We start from the raw sequence: 19,586 nt of genomic DNA, 5'->3' as shown, positions 1-19,586 counted from the left end.
GCCATAGTAGCTGCTCGTCAGAAATCATATATATTAAAAAACGAGCGTTTAATTACTCTGCTAGCATATAAACAAAATCTTTTTTAGATCCAAACACTATATCATATAGCTCCCATATGAACAATCGCCCGCAAACAAGCTTCACTATGAGCAAAAACTTCTTGAAAGCGGACAAATGTTATATTTACTTTATGGACACAATCTTTTGTTAATTCATTTTTCTTAATGAATGGCCAAGTATCCAAACATATTGCTGAACTGATTTCTGCAATACACTTACATATTATCTTTGGCACTTCGAGAATAATCCTACTTTCTTGTTGCTCTACCTCTGGCTTTGTATGCACCAAAAACAGCATAGTGTCCACTGTAATTGCCGTCAATATTCAGCTGAGGCACACTTCCGCTTGAGCGGCGATGGATATGAAGTTGAAGATGAAGCAGGGTGAGGAGTGCAGTTGTCGCCTTTGCGGCAGCAGCTCATTAATTACATTCGCAGCTACCACAAGAAATATTGTCGCAGGCAAGACTAAAAATAACTCCGGGGCTGCAACAATCAGCAACAGTTGCAGCATAGTATAAATCTTATGGGGCATGCTCTGATCGGAGGCACAGGAATGCCATGAATTTTCGATGATAGACTCTGCGAGCAGGTAGAAAAGTGCGGCCAGGATATTGTGGCATTGGTGCACACCCGCTGTGTATGATTGTGTGCGTGCAGACGCTCACAAGTCAATTGCGTTGAATCCACTTGACGCGACGCCAGTGAAAACAAACAAACAAACTGAAGGCATAGCGAGACGCAGCAGGGTTGAGGGTTAAGTGACAAGCGGCTACAACAAAAACAACAACAACAACAACAACAGACAAGGATGCTGGCGAGCGGCGCTGAGCGGCGGCGAGCGGCCGTGAGAAAAATCTGAGAAAAATTACAGAAAAACAGCAGCAACAACAGCAGCAGCAGAAAATCCAACGATTGGGATTTGTCTGGTCGTCTTGGGTCGATCTCGATGTGCTCGGCTCCTCAGTTGCCAGTCGACGGTCGCGTCTCTCAGTTGTCGCCGCGGCGCTGTCGCAAGATATAAAAAAAATATAAATAAATATAAATATAATAAATAAATGCTTATTTTTATTTGAGCTACGTGCGCGGATTTAAGTGACTATAATTGAATTGAAAGTGCAAGCTGCGTCAGCCACTGATACAGATACATTTACGGCTACAGCTACAGATACAGATATATTAAGAGATTTGCCGTAGACGGAAACGGATTGAAGGGCGCGTGTTGCACGCTGGCACGCGTCGTATGCCGCTGTGAGTTTCATACCCCCCCACCCACACTCTTCCCCATTCCATGCAATTTTGTGTTTTATAAATAAAGCGTGTTATTTTTGTCGGCAACTGCAGCCGCTTAGCTGCCAAATGCTGTGTATCCATAAGATACACGCACTAAAAACAAAGACGTCGTCCAACTAGTGACGCTTTTATGTGCAATTCACATATTTACAATTTGCGCAGCTCTAAACATTTTACGGCCCCGTTTACGGGCGCAGTTTTTCGTGAAGAAAACCAAAATAAAGCAAAATATCGGCAAGAACAAGCGAATTTTCCTTGCGATCGGTCTTTGACGTCGCGACTTCTTGTTGTTGTTGTTGTTATTGTCGCCGCTTTTCTTGTCTGCGACACTCGCTAAATATAGTATATATTCATGTATAGATATGTTCTCAGTATATAGTTGATTCTATATAAATACAAGCCTACATATCTGCCTGTATATATACTATCTGTGACTTCCGTTTGCCGCGATCGTTCGAGTTGATGTTTTTTGCATTTTGATTTATTGCCGTGCCACTCAAAAGTGCTTGTATTGGGCGGAGGATTTTCTATTAAAAGCAACAAGAAATGTGCTTCTGTTGGAACCTCGAATGATTGCTAATGTCTGCTTGTGTCGGTATGTGGATCAACTTATTAATGATGCGTGCCCAAATGGATTATTTAACTTGTTTTTGTTGTTGTTGTTCTAAAATTGTGGCAATTGGCAATAGGAGATTTTATTATTTTGAGCAGATAAATACGAAAGCATGCCAAGCATTTTAATAAACTGAATTGCAACAACTTTTGACCTTTGAGACTTTATAGTGTCCGTTGTAAAAGGTTGATGTTGATTGATATGTAACTTTCGGGTTAGTTTTTGTTATTGTTTAGTGGACTGGAACAGCACAGTACTTTTGCGAAGGAGACATTTGATGAACTTACTTCTTTGTTTAAGTCTACCTGCCGACAGGTCCTCCAACTCCAACATGTCACAATGTTCCTATTGGTCTCTGAATGATCTGGAACTATCTGTTGGGCAGCCCATTTAACTAAGATAAGGCTAACTAAACTTACATTTAAGATTCATTATTAAGAAGTCTGATTACTTACTATTAACCTTTCCTGTTATTATTATTATTATTTTTATGGTTATTATTATCATTATTATGATTATTGGTTTTTTATAATTTGTATATTCTTTGTATTGATTTTCTGCAAAAGGAATATATATTCCTGCCTAGTACAATAGCCAAGTAATGCCTGCCTGTCCGCCCGTTCATATGTATGAACGCGTCACTCTCAGAGATCATAAGAACTGGATACTTGAAATTATTCACGAGCTCCACCTAAAGATTGTTTTAAATCGTATCATCAATAAATTTTCCCGTTTCCATGAAATCGATCGAAGTTAATATCGCAATACTTTTCTTTGATCATATGTCAGAGCTTAAAAGAGCTAGACACATGAACTATTTCTTTCTTTTGAATAACTCCCCTCACTTCTGCAGAAAATTGTATAAGCTGTGCTATTTACACACATTGGGATGCCATATCTATGTCTTGACTATTTCATAATGAGGGGACGATAGTTTTTAAATAGAATTGACCTTTAACTAATATATAACAACTAGCTGGCGATTAGCTGTCAATAGAATTGTATGCAATATCCAATTACTTGCTGGGGGACAACTCGATTTATTGGTAAATCAATCAAATCCAATGAACAGCAACAGGATGCTGCAGCTGTTGAGCTGTTTGGCAATAACAAGAAAAACAAGCGTCAACCAGTTGCTAGGCCACAGATTATCCATGCGCGCGACTTGGTAGCATGATAAATGCATTTATGCCGCATCCGAGCAACTGATTAGATGAAATTACAGACGCACGCGCCCAGGCAGCAGCAGAAGCAGCAGCAGGAGGAGCAGTAGCAGCAGACGCAAGTGGCGGCGAGGACACAACTGAATCCAATACGTTACCACCATTAAGTCTGAGACAGCCATGAGCATCCATATCTATATCTTTGTCTGTGGCTGTGGCTGTGGCACAAGGCAAGACGGGCCAGCGGGCCAGCGGGCCTTTGGGCCCACTTGCACTTGAGGCGCGTTGCAGGCGCAAATTGAAAAAGGAAACGTAATGCAGGCTAAGCTGACGCATGGCCATGCCCACAGCCAAACGCCCACTGCCGCCAATGGCACTGTTGCCATTTGCCATGCAGCTAAATTAAATTTCCAGCAGTTTGCATTAATTTCCCAAACGCCGACCGACAGAGCGCGCCACTGAGCCAGTATCACGTCGCACCCCACGCGGCGCCTCCGCCATGCAGAGCAAACAGCAACAGCTTTTGCCGCCATAACTTTTACAGCGAGAGTCCTTTAACAGCGAGTAGGCAAACGTCTGTCTGTGTATCCTGCACACAGCTCGATTTCAGCGCAGGATATTCGTTTAACCTGCGCCCCGACGCTGCGATGCTGTGTCGAGAGCCATGAGCCGAGACGCCAGACGCTGTTCGTGTCGCTGGCCGTCGTCTGCCGCTGGATGCTGCTTTGAAGCTGGGCAGCTCCGCACGAGAATTTCCCAATTTCAGTCATCGTTTGCCGAGCGTCGTGCGCGCAAGTATCCAACAGATACGGATACACCGCATCTACAACAACTGCAACAACAACAACATCAAGAGCAGCAGCAGTAGCTAAAAAAAAATAAGAAAAGAAAAAATTTTTTTCCGCTGTAAGAGCATAGAAAATTTTAGTGAAAAAAAAAGTGGAAAAAAGAAAAAGTGACAAAACGCAAATGTGTGTTAAAGTGTTTCTCGTCCTCGGGAATAAAATTAGTTTAGATATCGGATAAAAAAGCAATCAGTATCTGCTAATCTGGCGCGTTATGGTAATTGAAATGATATTTGGGCTTAGAAATATACAAATTTGGCAGGTGGAAAAAGTTGCAAAAGAAAACTCAATTGAAAATCCTTTAAATTAGAAAATGTAAGAAATTTTTGCGAGCTGTAGCAGAGAAAAATTCATTACTTTGCTGGTGTGTGTGCGCGTTGTGTTGTGGGAGTGTGTGTGTGTGTGGTGTATGGTATATGGTGTGTTTTTATGTGTAGTATCTTTTGTGCGCCTCTGTATCTATGTATCTGTGAGATACGCAAAACAATTTGTCTGCGCCATTAGTAGCGAACGTTCCTCTTGACGTGTGCTTGTGTGTGTGTGTGTGTGTGTGTGTGTGCGTGTGTGTGCGTCTGTGTGTGTATATCCTGCGCACAGCAGCCGACGCCGACATAGCTGTGCGCTGCGTTTCGCGTTGGGGCTGGTGATGGTCCAGAGCCTTGGAGCCCTACAGGAGACACCACCAACAGTAGCTGCGGCAGCAGCGCAACATTTGCGGCGTTGACGCAGCTTCAACTCGTCGCAGTTGTTGTTACCGCTGTGTGTGTATCTGCAAAATACGCTCACTCACACACACACACTCATCAATTTCTAAGCTCGCAGATTTTTTTGCAACCTTTTTTGTTTGCTTTTAATACAAATAAAATAAAAATAATTACATTGCGTATTTATATTGTATCAACATTTATGTGCTTCTAATAGGCCAGTCAACATTTTGCCAATATTATGTTTATAACAAATAAACTAAATCAAATGACTAATTAATGAGCTCATGACATGTAAGCTATTTATATTCAATGTCATTAGCTCTAGGCCAAACAGTCTTAATGAAAGGATCTGGTAATTTTTGATTTCTGGGAATTTTCACTAATTGCCAATATTTTTCCTGCAGCTTGTTGATGCAGCCATGACATGCATTATTAATTGCATATAATTCCTGGAAAACCCCAATATGCTTTTCCGATAACATTGTAGAACTTACATGCATTTAATGCACATAACTATGAGAAATTGTTTTTGGAATAGCGATTATGGGCATTGAAATTTGTTCAAATTTTCCGTTAATGTAAATTATACAGCTGATGGATTAATCAGGTTGTTGGTCTCCAATTAACATTGAAACTAAATTCTAAATGTCATTTCTGTTTTTAGTTTTATAAGAAATGCACAAGCCTGACAAACTTTTGTTTCTGATCTTGCATTAAATCTTAATAGTATAGGATTTATGCTAGGTTAAGCTGGCAAATCGATTTGATGGTGGAGCCTACTCAGAGGAAAAAGTTTTATTTTAGGCATGTTATCTTAGAGGTTTTATTATTCTATCTGTGTATGACCTAGTTATCCTTAAAATTCTGCTTAGAGCAGCAAGCTCCCCAGTGTAGGAGATGATAAGCGGGCTTAGTTTTATATAAACTTGATTTTATCTTCAAGTTAATGATATATTTAAAACGAGATTCACTCTGTTGCGCCACCTGGCTGGAAAATTGTAGGAAACTTCAATCAAACTCAATTTCCAAGCTTTTTAAATAATAATATTGAATACGTATTTGGTTCAGCTTATGATAATCCCGAAAACTATTTAAAGAATTCAACAATGCTTTGGTCAAAACCGCATTATATTTGCTGGTGTACTAACATGTTCTGTATGTAGAGTTATTTTTAATCAACTGCTGTCTATTCTATTAGATTTCGACTGTAGTTAATTAAAACTGAAAACCTAAAAACAAATATAATTACAGCGCAAACTTCTCACCGTCCGTTTTAATCAAGTCGGAAAATCGCTGTAGTTGCAGCATCAGCAGCAGCTTTGCAATATGCGCTCGAGTGAGCTTTCCTTAGAATCAGCGCCAAGTGGCCGCTTCAGATAAACTGACGCTGCCAACTAACTAGGGAGGCGCGTGCGGAAAACTTTACCATCCGACCACACACACACATACGTATGCATGCATACACAAAAAGATATAAATAAAATTGACATATTGCTGCAGTTCCTGTGGCCTGGTTGATGATCTCCTGTTCCACTTGACGGGAGCAGCGACAGCGAGATGTCCCCAGCTCATGTGCACTTGTGCGTATTTTGAACCCGTTCCGCCTGTCTATCCCACTCCCAATTGCACGCCCACTCCCCATACACTCCCTCGCCCACTCCAGCTCCAGCTGGCTGACATGCTGCTTTGGCTAGTTAGCTCTAGAAAACTTTGGTCCTGGCAGCTCATTTTACTGCGCTTGGCTCAGCTTCTGCTCGCACAACTTTCAGCTTCAATTGCGTTTCCGTTTTGCACTCGCTGCGCTGCGGGATTGCGTATACGCGCCGTGGCACCGAGTCTGAAGGCTCAACTCGCTGCTTTTGGCACATTTCGCCTTACTTCTACTAAACATGTGTGTTTGTGTGTGATTGCAAGTTTTGTGTGTATTTACAAATCTGTTTTGTTGTTGTTTTCGTTTTGCTGCTGGTTGTACAACTGCGGCAGCCATTTTTTATAGCATACTTAGCGTACTATGAAGTTACACACACTCGCAGAGAGAGAGAGAGAGCAAGTGTGAGAGAGAGATAGTGAGTTAGTTCGCTAAAGCGAGAGAGAACGACAGGGAGAGCGAGAGAGTTATACACACTTTCACGCATAGCGAGTGAAATTCGCTGTATTTTCTTGCAGATTTTCGGCAGCTACAAACAAATTTCCCAACTTTCTCGCATGTAATGTTTTATTTTGTCTCTTTTGCTGTTTGCCTCGCCAAAAGCAACGATTGCCATTGGACGAACGACAGCAGCAACAACAACAACATGTGGCTACAAGTTCTATATACAGGCAACACGAAAATGGCTAAAAGAAAAATTTCAATTCCAAATACAACAAATGCACTTCTGCCTATATCTTAGCCCACCACCCTCCCTCCCCCACAGCTGCACAGGCCGCCAAGAAACCCAAGAAAAAACGAAAATGGCGTTATATATGTATGAGTAGCTGCCTATGTGTGTCTTTGTGTGTGTGTGAGTGTGTGTGTGTACATGGCCAAAGTAAAATGTTAAAAGTGAAATTATACGACGCCCCAGAAAATGTGTGTAGTATTTGCAGCGAGTAGCTAAGTCTACCTAAATAGTACAAATATAGAACTAGCTGAATAGTTCAAATCCCTAAAAATTGAATTTGTTTTTCCAGATCAATTATTGCGATTATATATCCATGCCGCAACGGCAATTATATGTATTTCTGTTAGCAGCTACAACAAAGATAAATAAGTACTTGAATATTTACAGAAATATGCGGATTTCAAATATTCCCAAAAAATTTACCCGAAACAAATTTATAATTTACAAAATCAATCACGGAAAACATCTGTATAAAAATGTATGTGGCACATAGAGATATACAAATTCAAGAGGCATATTAAAACAAGAATAACTATATATATGATAGATTGTTCATATCACTCGAATCATGCCTGTCAAATTAATTTTTCGCACACATAATGAAAATAACCTCTGAGAAAATTGCACTTTAACAAATATTTATTAACCGGTTCAATGGCTTCAGGAATTATTCCCAGAATTTTAAGGTATTTTGCAATTTTATACAGCCATAAAACATTTCATATTTATTTTCTGCCTCAATGCGTTTTTTTGTAATATAACATATTTTAGATGTAATGACATTTAAAACAATATAATTTTCTGTGGGGTTCGCATCATTTTAATTTTGCAATTAACATGTATTAAAAAACGTTCTCGGAACTTTTGACACACGTTCTTTGCTAGACCACAGTTGTGTTCTATTTTAAGAAATGTGCTTATGTGAAGCAAAAACTTTTTCAATAATATAAATTAGTTGAAAAGCAAACCACAAAAGTCAGTAACTTTTTTGGTGCTAGCCAAATAAGAGAGATATATTATATATATTACGAAAAATTTGATTGTGCACTCATGTGCAAGGCTTGTTTCAGTTCCAAGAAGTCTTTCCCCCAGAAGGTAGGAGCACTTAAGAGCTTTATCATTGACCCATTTTCGGTTAGTTTTAGACTCCATTAACAATGCAGGCAGCTTGTGTGCTTGTTTGAGACAAATTGCAAGCTGCACTCGGCACTCGGCAAACGTCAAACAAACTGAATTCCAGCATCGATTTTTATTTTATTTTTGTATTTGTTGTCCTCATTGTGAGACTTTGACCATGAGATGGGTAGCAAGCAGCCCTTTTCGCTTACTAGCCGGGCCTTTATTGCATTTTTCGTGTTCTATTGTGCGAAAATTGTTCAATGCCTGGCGGCTGGGCTCAAAGTGCATTTAGCATTTGGCAGCTGACAGTTTCTGGATATTTGATGTTATTTGATGCACACAGCCCCTCAGGCCTCGGAGAGGGTTTACGTGATTGCACCAGCTGCATTGACTGTGGGCTGTATGCTGTGGGCGATTTGTAGTATTTCAATTGGATGTTTATGCTCTATTCGCACACTTCTATAGGGTATATGAATTATTATTTTTTAGAAAATAATTTATACTTTTCAGCAAATTTCTTTTTACATATTAGAAACTATTTGCTACTTTATAAAAATAAATTCTGATGAGAAATATATTTTGAAAAGAACCAACCATTCTATGTCACTATGAATATTATCTACTTAAAGTTTAATAGTCACCGCCTTAGAGTAACGAACACCAATAATCAAGGCCGATGTTAAGCTCATCTTCAAGCTGGAAGCCGAGTGTATATGCGCAGTCGTTGCTACCCGATGCAACCACTTCGTTTCGCGTAGGTGACAGGTAATGGAAACAGGATGTTAAAGGGTTAACAATATGAAAATGTCAGAACGTGGGCATATGTAACGGTATCTGTGGCACGTGCTAAAAGTCAAAAGTCATGAGCCGTTTTTAATTTGCATATTCGTTGCTCTTACTCTCATTTACAGATTGTCGCTCAAGTTGCCGAACCACAACAACAGCAAAGCTAACAAAGCAAAGCACACACGCACACTCCCACACGCACATTAGCACACGCACATAAACACACGCCCACACGCCCGCATACACACTCACATACACATACACATAATAGCGAGCAATGTGCTGCCTGCATCTGAAGAACTTTAAATGCGCGATTCGAGTGCCCGCCCAGCGGTCAGCAAAGACATTGCCCAAGTGCCATAAGAGTTAAAGCGGCAGCCAGTGGTACCACTTAAAGGTTAGCGGCAGCTGCTGCGCATAGCCAAAAAGCAAAAGCACTCATAAATTGTCACAAGTATTCACACACAAATACACGCAGCACACTCGCACACACATTTGCACGCTTAAACAGCGTCAGCTGTACAGCATGCCACGCCCACTGGTGCTGCTGCTCAGCCTGGTGCTGGTGCTGCTAAGCGGGCCGGTATGGGCGCAGCGTCCGCTGCTGAATCACACCTTCAACTCGCTGCCCATGTCGCAGCACCAAAGCAACAACTACAACAACTACAACTATCAGGGTCCGGGCAAGCAGCTGCGGAATGGGCGCCTGCACGAGCAGCCGCAGCCGTTGCCGCTGCCCACGCTACCGGGCCTGGCACAGCCCGTCCATGTCTATGACGACTACGAGGGTGAGGCGAGCGCGGGCACTTTTGGTTCACGACCACCCCCGGGCAGCCGGCGCGATACACGTCGCCGCCTTAATCTGTCGAACGTGGGCGCAGGCGGTGCGCCACGCCCCGAGCGCGGCAACGGGCAGCGCGGTATTGAGTCGCTGCGCAAGGAGCTGATGAAGCCATCGGTTGGCGGACCCGGCGGCGGTATCTCCGGTAGCAGCGCCGGCTATGCCTCCTACTCGGCCACCTCCTCCATTGGCAAGATCGATGGCCTGGGCGGCATCGGTTCCGCAGATCGGTACGGCGAGCGACTGCGTCAGCCCACTGGTGCGGCGGCCATGACAGCTGGTCCGGCAACGGGGCCATATTCCACAAGATTTCCGCCACTCTACGCGGGCTTGGATAGCCAGCCGATACGTACGTACCCGCGCAAGAATTCCATCAGCGAGCTGCTCAAGCTGAAGAAGAGCTTTAACCAGGCGGACGAACCGGCCGGTGGTGTAACCCATGGCAACATGGAGGGCGACACCGATGCCGATGTGGATCAAATTGATCCCATACAACAAATCAAGGAGCGCATTCGGGACACAGCGCCAAAGCCGGTGAGTAGTGGGTAGAGGAGTCCATTCAGCGCTCGATTGGAAACTCAGTCGTTTTCACTTTTTGCCTAATTCCTGCTAAACATTTTTTTCTCTGCTCATGCGCCACCTTATGTAGAACACCTATTCACCACACACGGAATCAACGCCCTCTACGGAAATCGAAGATTTGCTGGGCGTTAAATGCAACTTTGAGACGTCCTGCGCCTGGATTTGGACAGAGAATCTGTCCGATGGTTTTCAGGTGCTCAGCGGCACAGAGCTGGCCAAGAAGAATATGACGGGTCTGTTGCCTGGACCCGTAGCGGATAGCATAGACGATGCCAATGGTCACTTTTTGTATGCCCGGGTGCAGCCCACCACAAAGCAGCTGAATCTGACCTCGCCGTCGTTTAGCACCACTTTGGAGAAGTGCTATCTGGAGGTTTACATGCATCAGAGCGACATGAGTCATGGTCTGTCGCGTGTGGTCGTGGAGCCGTTGCATCCGCAGGAGAGCAGCTGGGTGCCGGCCGAAATACAGGGTGACAATTTTCGCTCGTGGACGCACAAAATATTTCGCCTCGGACGTATCTCACGTGATTTTCGCATCGTATTCGAGATTGTGCCCGAGCTGAAGCAGGGCCAGAAGGCGCATGTGGCACTTGATAATCTGCGCATGGTCAATTGTTTTCCGGAGGGCACCAAGTCGGAGAAGTGCAGCACCTCACAGGTCAAGTGCATGATGAACAAAGTGCCCGTTTGTATACCCCTGCCACGGATTTGCGACATCACGCGCGACTGCGACGATGCCGAAGATGAGCTTCAGTCATGCGGTATGTTTCCACAGATCATATATCTTTAGCTCAATAGTTCATGCTGTTATCTCCTCCAGACAAGATACCCTATGGCGGTCGCTGTGACTTTGAGGATGACTGGTGCGGCTGGCGCGACTCTGGCAGAACCACATTGATTTGGTCGCGACACACTGGCTCCTCGCCCACTCACGACACTGGACCCGATGGCGATCACACACAACAGCATCTGCTGAACACCACTGGGGGCTATTATATGCTCGTCAACATGAACCAGCACATCAACAACACCGAAAAGAGCTCGACTATTGGATTTGCCAGCAATGCCATCATGCTCAGCAAGAACTTCAATCCGCCGCCCTCTGTGCATGGTAATCCCGACTCGCCCTATCGTAACTCGTGCGTGGTGCGTTTCTACATCCATCAGTTCGGCAAGAATCCAGGCAGCATTAATCTATCCGTTGTCGAAATGAAGGAGAAGGAGAATATAACCACCACGCTCTGGTGGAGCACCAGGAACCAGGGCAGCGACTGGCTGCGCGCCGAATACGTGCTGCCCAACATTACGTCCAAGTAGGCAAAACATACTCATTAGCCCACTGAAAGTCCCCCATTAAACCTGAGATATGTCTTCACAGATACTACTTGAATTTTGAGGCGCGCATGGGCATGCGCATCTTTTCGGATGTGGCTGTCGACGACTTTTCTCTGAGCCCCGAATGCTTTGGCCTCAACATACCCGAGGAGCATCTTAACGGATACAATTATTGGGACGTTAGACAAAATCTCAAGAGCCCGACACATCACGACTTTGACCATACCAACTGTAAGTGAGAGATCTATGTTTATGTATATGAATCTTGTACCCTGACCCCACCAAAATGTCTTAAAAAATTTGTAAAAGGGAAGGAAGGGAAAAATCCCGAAAAACGTTAGTATGAAACTTTTTTGTTTACCATTCAATCGGCCTTAAACTCATTTTCAAAGATCTTCGTTCAAATTCATTTGAGGGGTGTTTAACACTTTTCAAAAAATGTATTTCTCCTTGGTGGAAATGGGGGTCAGACATTTCGTGGGTGACGTTTCGCGCTCAAATGAATTTCCAAGGATCTATATGAAAAATTGATTGAGTAATGCGATTCAACAAAGTTTTAAGTTTGGTCCGATTGCTTAAAACTTATTTTAAAAGCTCTACATAAGCAATTAATGAATACGTGTTCAGCGATTTGGGAAATTCCACCCAAAACAGTGGTTAATTAGCCAAAAACGGTTGTATGAAAGTTTTTACTTACCTTCCGATCGGGCTTAAAATCATTTTCTTAGATCTTTGTTAGAATTTATTTAATACGTTCTTGGGTGGCTCAAAGGTTAATAAACGAAAGTTTATTCTTCAGCTTCAAGATTCTCACCGCAAGACTAACATGGGCGGTAATTGTTGATTTCAACAGTTGGTTCTCTATTTGATGCACATAAAACATATATTTAAACATAGTTGAAGATCAAGATGGATAGATTTAAACTTTCCATGGACGTGTACTTAGTGGAAAGGTGAAACCTAAATTTTTTAGCACAAGACGTTGCACGCGCAAGGCCGGGCAATACCCGCTAGTACATATATAGATGGATGACCCAATTCTTGTAACGTCGTCTCGGCGCTAGATTCAACTCCTAGTCGGGCACTTCCGACTTTTTTTAAAGAAACCTAATCTTATATTTTATATCTACCACCATTACAGATCTAGAATTGACAACTTGCGACACAAGAGGCATGATAGGACCAACGCAAACGCAATGCGAAAGCGCCTACAAGGAGCAGAATCAGAGCCATGTGCTCCGCGAAGTCCACGTTGTGGAGGATCAGAGCACCTACAAAGGCATGCAAAAATGGAAGGTGCCCAACGAGGGTCACTACACGTAAGTTTATTTATTCTTACCCAAGCTCCAGTTCCTCAACTCAACTTCCTCTCTGATTGGTTGCATTGCAGCATCATTGCCAAGGGTGCCAGTGGTGGTCTGGGTTCTGGAGGCGTGGGCAGTTCGCGTGGTTCTGTGGCCGTCGCTGTGCTGGAACTGCTCAAAAACGAGGAGCTCTATTTCCTAGTTGGCCAGCAGGGCGAAAATGCCTGCATTAAGTCCATGGGAGTGCACAAGGAGGCGGGCTGCGGCACGGAGCATGATCTGGACCTGGGACAATACAGTTTTCGCTCCAAGCAGGACATGGTAAAGAACATTTACATTGAGAATGGCGCTGGTGGCGGTGGCGGTGGCTCCTTTGTCTTTCTGCTCAACCAAGCCAAAAACGAGGCGGTCCCGCTGCTGGTTGCCGGCGGTGGCGGCGGCCTAGGCATTGGCCAATACATAGATGAGGACTTTCAGCATGGCCAGAAGGCCAAGCCATTGCAGGCGCCTGAAAGTGGTCAGATCCACGGTGAGCAGCTAAACAAGAAAACCGCCGGACCCGGCGGCGGCTGGCGCGCCAAAGAGGATCAGGCGTTGAGTCCCACCTATGGCGCTGCGCTCCTACAAGGCGGACGCGGCGGTCACTCCTGCTACGTGGAGCTGGCAGACAATGGCACCACGGTTCATAGACATGGCCAAGGTGGCTTTGGTGGCGGCGGCGGTGGCTGCAACACCGGTGGCGGCGGAGGCGGCTACGCAGGCGGTGATGTTTACCTGAACGAGTCGAACGGCGAAGGTGGCAGCTCTTACATTAGCAACAGTCGCAGCCTCAGGGATGCCAGCGAGATATATGCGGGCGCCAGCAGCGGTTCAGGTGCCATTATCATTATTCCAGCCATTGAGGGTTGCGGATGCGACTATCGCTGCGTGGCCCTGGATGAGTTTAGGTCCAAGGTGCGATGCATCTGTCCGGATGGCTGGAGCCTGAAGCGGGACAACAACACAGCCTGTGAGCGACAGGAGGAAGCCGGCAAGTCTTCCTTCCAGTATCTGGTCTCCATACTAATGATCTCCCTGGCCGTGCTCTTCATCTGCATAGCTGCGCTCATATTTATGCTATGTAAGTTGGCGCCCCTGCCCTTCAACAGTTCGTTTCATTTAATCTTCTTCCGTTCCATGCAGACAATCGTTACCAGCGCAAGAAGCAGGCCAAGATGCGCCACAAAATGCTCGTCGAACAGGATCTGCAGCTAAGTCGCCTGCGCCACAACATTGACGACTCCAATCTGAACAATTTTAATCCTAACTATGGCTGCGATGGCATTCTGAATGGTCACATAGATGTCAACAGTCTGCCGCAGGTGGCACGCGAGAGCCTACAGCTGGTCAAGTGAGTATGCTCCAGATTCCTGGCAACCACCTGGCTAACTTTCACTCTTTCTCCCATCTTACCATAGTGCTTTGGGCAAGGGCGCCTTTGGTGAGGTCTACCTGGCGCTATATCGCCATCGCGATGGCGATGCTGTGGAAATGCCAGTGGCTGTGAAGACACTGCGTGAGGATCCCAAGCGTGAGAAGGAGGAGGATTTCCTGAAGGAAGCTGCAATTATGGCCAAGTTCAATCATCCGAATATGGTGCATCTAATCGGCGTCTGCTTCGATCGTCAGCCCTACTATATTGTCCTAGAGCTGCTCGCCGGTGGTGATCTGCAAAAGTTTTTGCGTGAGAATCGCAACACGCCCGAACGACCCTCGCTGTTGACCATGAAGGATCTGTTATTCTGCGCCCTGGATGTGGCCAAGGGCTGTCGGTACATGGAGAGCAAGCGGTTCATTCATCGCGACATTGCCGCTCGCAACTGTCTGCTGAGCAGCAAGGGTCCGGGTCGGGTGGTGAAAATAGCTGACTTTGGCATGTCCCGGGATATATACCGATCCGATTACTATCGCAAAGGCGGAAAGGCTATGCTGCCCATCAAATGGATGCCGCCGGAGGCTTTCCTCGATGGCATATTCACATCGAAAACGGATGTCTGGTCCTTTGGCATACTGTTGTGGGAGGTGTTCAGCTTAGGCCGTTCGCCATATCCCGGCCAGCATAATACACAGGTCATGGAGCTGGTGGTGCGCGGTGGACGTCTTGGCTCGCCCACCGAATGTCCCGTGTCCATTTACAAGATAATGGCCGACTGCTGGAATCCCACGCCCGAGGATCGTCCCACTTTCACCAGTCTGTTGGAGCACCTAACCGCCTGCACACAGGATGCAAGCATTATGAATGCACCGCTACCCAATATACTGGGTCCGACGGCCTCCGAGCGTGATGAAACTGTTATACGGCCGCCAAATGGCGACGAGTTTTGCCTAGCTGTGCCGGACTATCTGGTGCCGCTGCCTGGCAACGGCATGCCGCATGCACCCGGTGGTGTTGGTGGCTCCTATGCACCCACTGCTCAGCGCCAGCAAAACACCTGCACGCCGCCAGCTGTCACCTCGCCCGCCGCACCCAAGCCACCCTCAATGCCGGAACAACTGGAGGGCGCCGCTGCGCTTAACGGCGGCGGCAGCGATTGCTGGGAAACCTCCTTCATACTACCCAATTCGAAGAGCGATCAGCCGCTGCTCAGCGCCGGCGCGATCACGACGATGGCCAGCGGCGATTCGCAACGCAATCTACAAGCGGCTGCAGCCGTCGCATCCATGGCTGCCTCTGCCACGGCCACGCCCATACTACGCTCGCCCACGCACAGCGATGAAGCAAAGTTGATTAGCTTGGATACACCGCAGCCGACGCCGACGACCATACAACCGCCGCTGTCGTTTGCCTCACAACTGGACGGCATCACGCTAGATCCGGCGGCTTTGACCAAGAGCCTGGCCAACGGTGGTGCACACAATGGTGGTACTGGTCCCGCTGGTGGTGCTGCCGGTGCTTTAGGTGTTGCCGCCAATGGCAGCGCCAAGCAGTCCTATGCCAATGTACAGGTGCAGCTGAAGGGCGAACAGGAGCGGGAGTGCAGCAAACTAAATGGCAGCCTGCCCGCTGGCAATGGAGCGATTATCAATGGAGAGACATCGACGGGCGGAGCCAATGCAAATGACTCACCCTTCACCATACAAGGCTATGCGGAGCGTTACAAGGACAACAACAATCATTCCGAAATCAGTTGTTAGAGCAGCATAGCAGAAAAAGTTAAGCACAGGGTGACTGTGTGTGTGAGTTTACCGCTACAGGGTGTCGCACGGCTGCAGGCTCAAAGCTTGCCGAAAGCCGAAGTTATCGATAATTTATCGCAGCTTGTGAATACGGATATGTCTTGTTTAGGGCCCCGGCCCAGTCACATTTTGTTTGAGAGCTAAAACGCATTATGCACATTTATGGCAAAAACAAACAGAAAAAAAAAAAAACAAATCGAGTGAGAAGTTCACAAAAATTGTATTGTAATTTATAATTAAAAATTTGTATGCGTCAAAGAACTCACACATAATTACATATATGAGAAACAAGAAAAGAAATAATAATGAAAATTAGTTGAAAATTAGTTTTAGTTTTAGTTTAGTTTAGTTTAGTTTTTGTAAGCCATTAGTTTGCCAATTGCAAGAGGTTGTATATACGTATATTTGATGTATTTAAATATCTTGAGTTTGCCGCAATTTTTTATAATTGAATATTATTTTATTACTTAAGCTGCTGACTGAAATGCTAAACAATATTCCTAAACAACAAATTTGCTTATATTTTATACGTATAAACCATGTAGTCGATGTGTGTCCAACAGACAACAATAAAACATACCAACGCATAGTCATTTATTGATTTATTTTAGTTATTTTCCTAATTTATATTTTGTAATGCAATGTAGTCTATATTCAAACAGCGAGCATATTTTTAATATATATTTTTTAGTACCCTTTTTTGCTGTTTATTTTTTTACTTTTGTTTTCGTATTGACCTGTAAATAAAAGCTTCCGTCGTAGCATATGAACTTACGTATTTTATATCTAAGCTAAATTTAGCATGTAAAATATATATACATATATAAAGATTATAAAAAGAAACAAAAAGTAAAAACTACAATTTACAGGGTGATTTTTATGAAAATTCAGTTGTATGTTTGAAAAACAAAAATTAGCGTTAACCAATTACGAAAACAAAAACAAAAACGTGTTTTAAATTTAGTTTAAACATTTTTGTTGGGCGCCATATTTAATTTTAAAAACAACATAAAATGGTTAATGAAATTTGTATATTAGTGAGTGCAAGAACATATTTGTAAAATATTTTTTTTTTTTTTTCAATTTTTGCGTTGACCAACCGAAAGCAAGCAGCGGCTGCTTCAATTGTGCAACTCGCATTTGTTTAAATAATTAAGGAATAAAAAAAGAACAAAAACAAAAAAACGTTGTTTTTGCATGTGTTAAATTGCAATGCATTCAAAGGTCGAAGGTCGAGAGGTGGTTATTCAAATTTTTACATTTAGTTCAGACGTAACAAACAAGCTTTAAATTATATAATTTTTATAAAAATATATATACACATGGCATAAAATATACAAAAAACAAAAAGAAAACCAAAATGAAAAGGCATACATATTTATATTTAACAATAAATGTATGCATTAAAAATCCAAAAACAAAAACTTGATAAATTATACAATACACAAGAAGAAAAAGAAAAACATTGAGCTAAAATGGGCTAATTTGTGCGCCAGGCTTAGTAAATATATATTAACGAAAAATTTAATTTATATGATGTATATGTACGTATGTATATTAAATGTAAGCATATTCAGTGTGTGTTAACGCCGGCATATAGGTATATACTTATGTATATGGATATGACATCTAAGAACACAAACCCAAATAAACAAAATGATAACGATAATATGTATGTGTATGTTTTGCTTATGTACAAGTCTACAGTTATATGCGCATACATTTATATAAATACATATATACTAATATATATATAAATATGCATATATAAACATAATGTATCTAACTATATATACATACATATATGTATATATATGTACGACAAAACAAATAAATTAATGCTGAATACGCAAAACAGAATACATAATATTCGAGTATGTAAATTACATTCAAATGCATAGGTAAAACATCAACAAGGATGTGTACAAACAAAAATGAAAAGTTAAAAAAAAGAACTTAAAAATAAATATGCATCACATTAAATCACAAAATGAAAAGAAACGAAAATATGCTTCAAATATATGTCAACATTCACCGCTAACAATTTAGAACTTAACTTAAAACTTACTTTTTGCTCAAATGTGGATCGCAACAAATTGATTTGCATTCGGTTCTTTGCGATTGAGAAACTAAATACATTGCATATTTACGTATGTCATGGAGTAACATTTATACTATATGTACTTACTTATATATGTGTATCTATTATGGTTGTGCCGAGGCATGTAAGGGCGTCTCTGAAAATACCCCAAATACAAATACATACCTACCAAAAAAAAAAGAAACAAACAAAAAGAAAATATGCGTTAAATGTAAGCGGAATACAGAGTTCAGTAACTTGTATGATTATTTCACTTGTATTATGTATGGTTGTAGTGGATGGGTCGAAATTGCATATAGTAATCACGATCATCATTTGAAGCTCCTCCATAGGTTCCTTCAGTTGGCCTCTGTGTGTCCACATTGTACCCTGATGATTCTACCTTGTGTACCTAAGTCCAAAACCTGACAAGAGTTACATACATACATATTTATCGCAAATACCAAATACCATACCATTGTTAATGTTGGCGCGCAGTTCATAATCTTTCTTTAAATAGTTTCCTTCAATTGCAGACCATCCACTGCTGCCCTGGCCAGAGAACATATTTACATAAAGTATATATCGAGAGTAGTTCTTGATCTTGATATCTATGATTTTCAGCGTATATGCCGCCAACCAAATATCAGTAGTTTTTTGGTACACTTCATTGCTCAACAATAATATGTCGCAACGAAATTTATGAAAACAAATATACAAAAACAAATACTATAACAGTGCGAATTATTTAAGCGGAAATTAAAAAATTGATATAAGTATATAAAAAACAATAAATAGTATTTTTTATATACTTAAAAGTTAAAACAAAGGAAAAGGAAGGAAAGTGGAAAAAATCCAGTTGAATGCAAAGTATAACAAATAAATAAAAAGGTACAGGCGTAAACTAGCTCTAGCTATATAAATATTAAATATAATAAAGTAAAATTGAAGGTTTTCATTTAAATGGTAATATTTATTTTGTTACATTTAAAACAAAACAAAACAGAAACAAAACATAATAAAAAAATATAAAGATGATATTGTTGAAGAAGAAAACAGAAACGTAAAGACTAGAAAAAACATTTTGTACGCAAAAATGTGAGTTTAGATCGTGAGGCAGTTAGTGAAAAAGTGTGTGCTAATAATAAATAATATTATGGAAATTATGAAAATTATTAAATGCGTGGATAATGGGGCGCTTGAGGGAGACAAATTGAAAATTGAGTATTAAACATATGCAAAATAAACGGCACAGCA

The 19,586-nt window shown here is 42.7% G+C and overlaps 1 protein-coding gene across 2 annotated transcripts; it reads left to right on the top strand.

Annotated features, from left to right (window-relative positions):
* The first annotated feature begins 1,044 nt into the window (after positions 1–1,044).
* Alk (Anaplastic lymphoma kinase) lies at positions 1,045–18,561 on the top strand. 2 transcript variants are annotated; one of them, XM_064680096.1, is made up of 9 exons: positions 1,045–1,312; positions 9,094–10,343; positions 10,459–11,155; positions 11,215–11,707; positions 11,773–11,960; positions 12,871–13,048; positions 13,120–14,153; positions 14,216–14,423; positions 14,491–18,561. In XM_064680096.1, exons 2-9 carry the CDS (start codon positions 9,495–9,497, stop codon positions 16,205–16,207), a joined length of 5,364 nt encoding a protein of 1,787 aa, XP_064536166.1. In that variant the 5' UTR covers positions 1,045–1,312; positions 9,094–9,494; the 3' UTR covers positions 16,208–18,561. The 2 variants fall into 2 exon arrangements, with proteins under 2 accessions (XP_064536166.1, XP_064536167.1); XM_064680097.1 differs by lacking the exon at positions 1,045–1,312 and adding an exon at positions 4,041–4,192.
* Positions 18,562–19,586: the final 1,025 nt, after the last annotated feature.

The sequence above is a fragment of the Drosophila montana genome, unplaced genomic scaffold (genome assembly GCF_035044405.1).
Source record: "Drosophila montana isolate Dmon_TW-CO22-7 unplaced genomic scaffold, ASM3504440v1 contig_2081_1, whole genome shotgun sequence".
Taxonomy (NCBI): domain Eukaryota; kingdom Metazoa; phylum Arthropoda; class Insecta; order Diptera; family Drosophilidae; genus Drosophila; species Drosophila montana.
Note: the sequence above shows the minus strand (reverse complement) of the source record. Positions and strands in the feature narration are given on the sequence as shown.

What these genes read in the sequence shown, in the direction of transcription:
- Alk (XM_064680096.1), top strand. Translation starts at nt 9,495, where the DNA reads ATGCCACGCCCACTGGTGCTGCTGCTCAGCCTGGTGCTGGTGCTGCTA. An exon ending in CTGCCCAACATTACGTCCAA is followed by an intron (nt 11,708 to 11,772) that starts GTAGGCAAAACA and finishes ATGTCTTCACAG; the next exon opens with ATACTACTTGAATTTTGAGG. An exon ending in TGCGCTCATATTTATGCTAT is followed by an intron (nt 14,154 to 14,215) that starts GTAAGTTGGCGC and finishes CGTTCCATGCAG; the next exon opens with ACAATCGTTACCAGCGCAAG.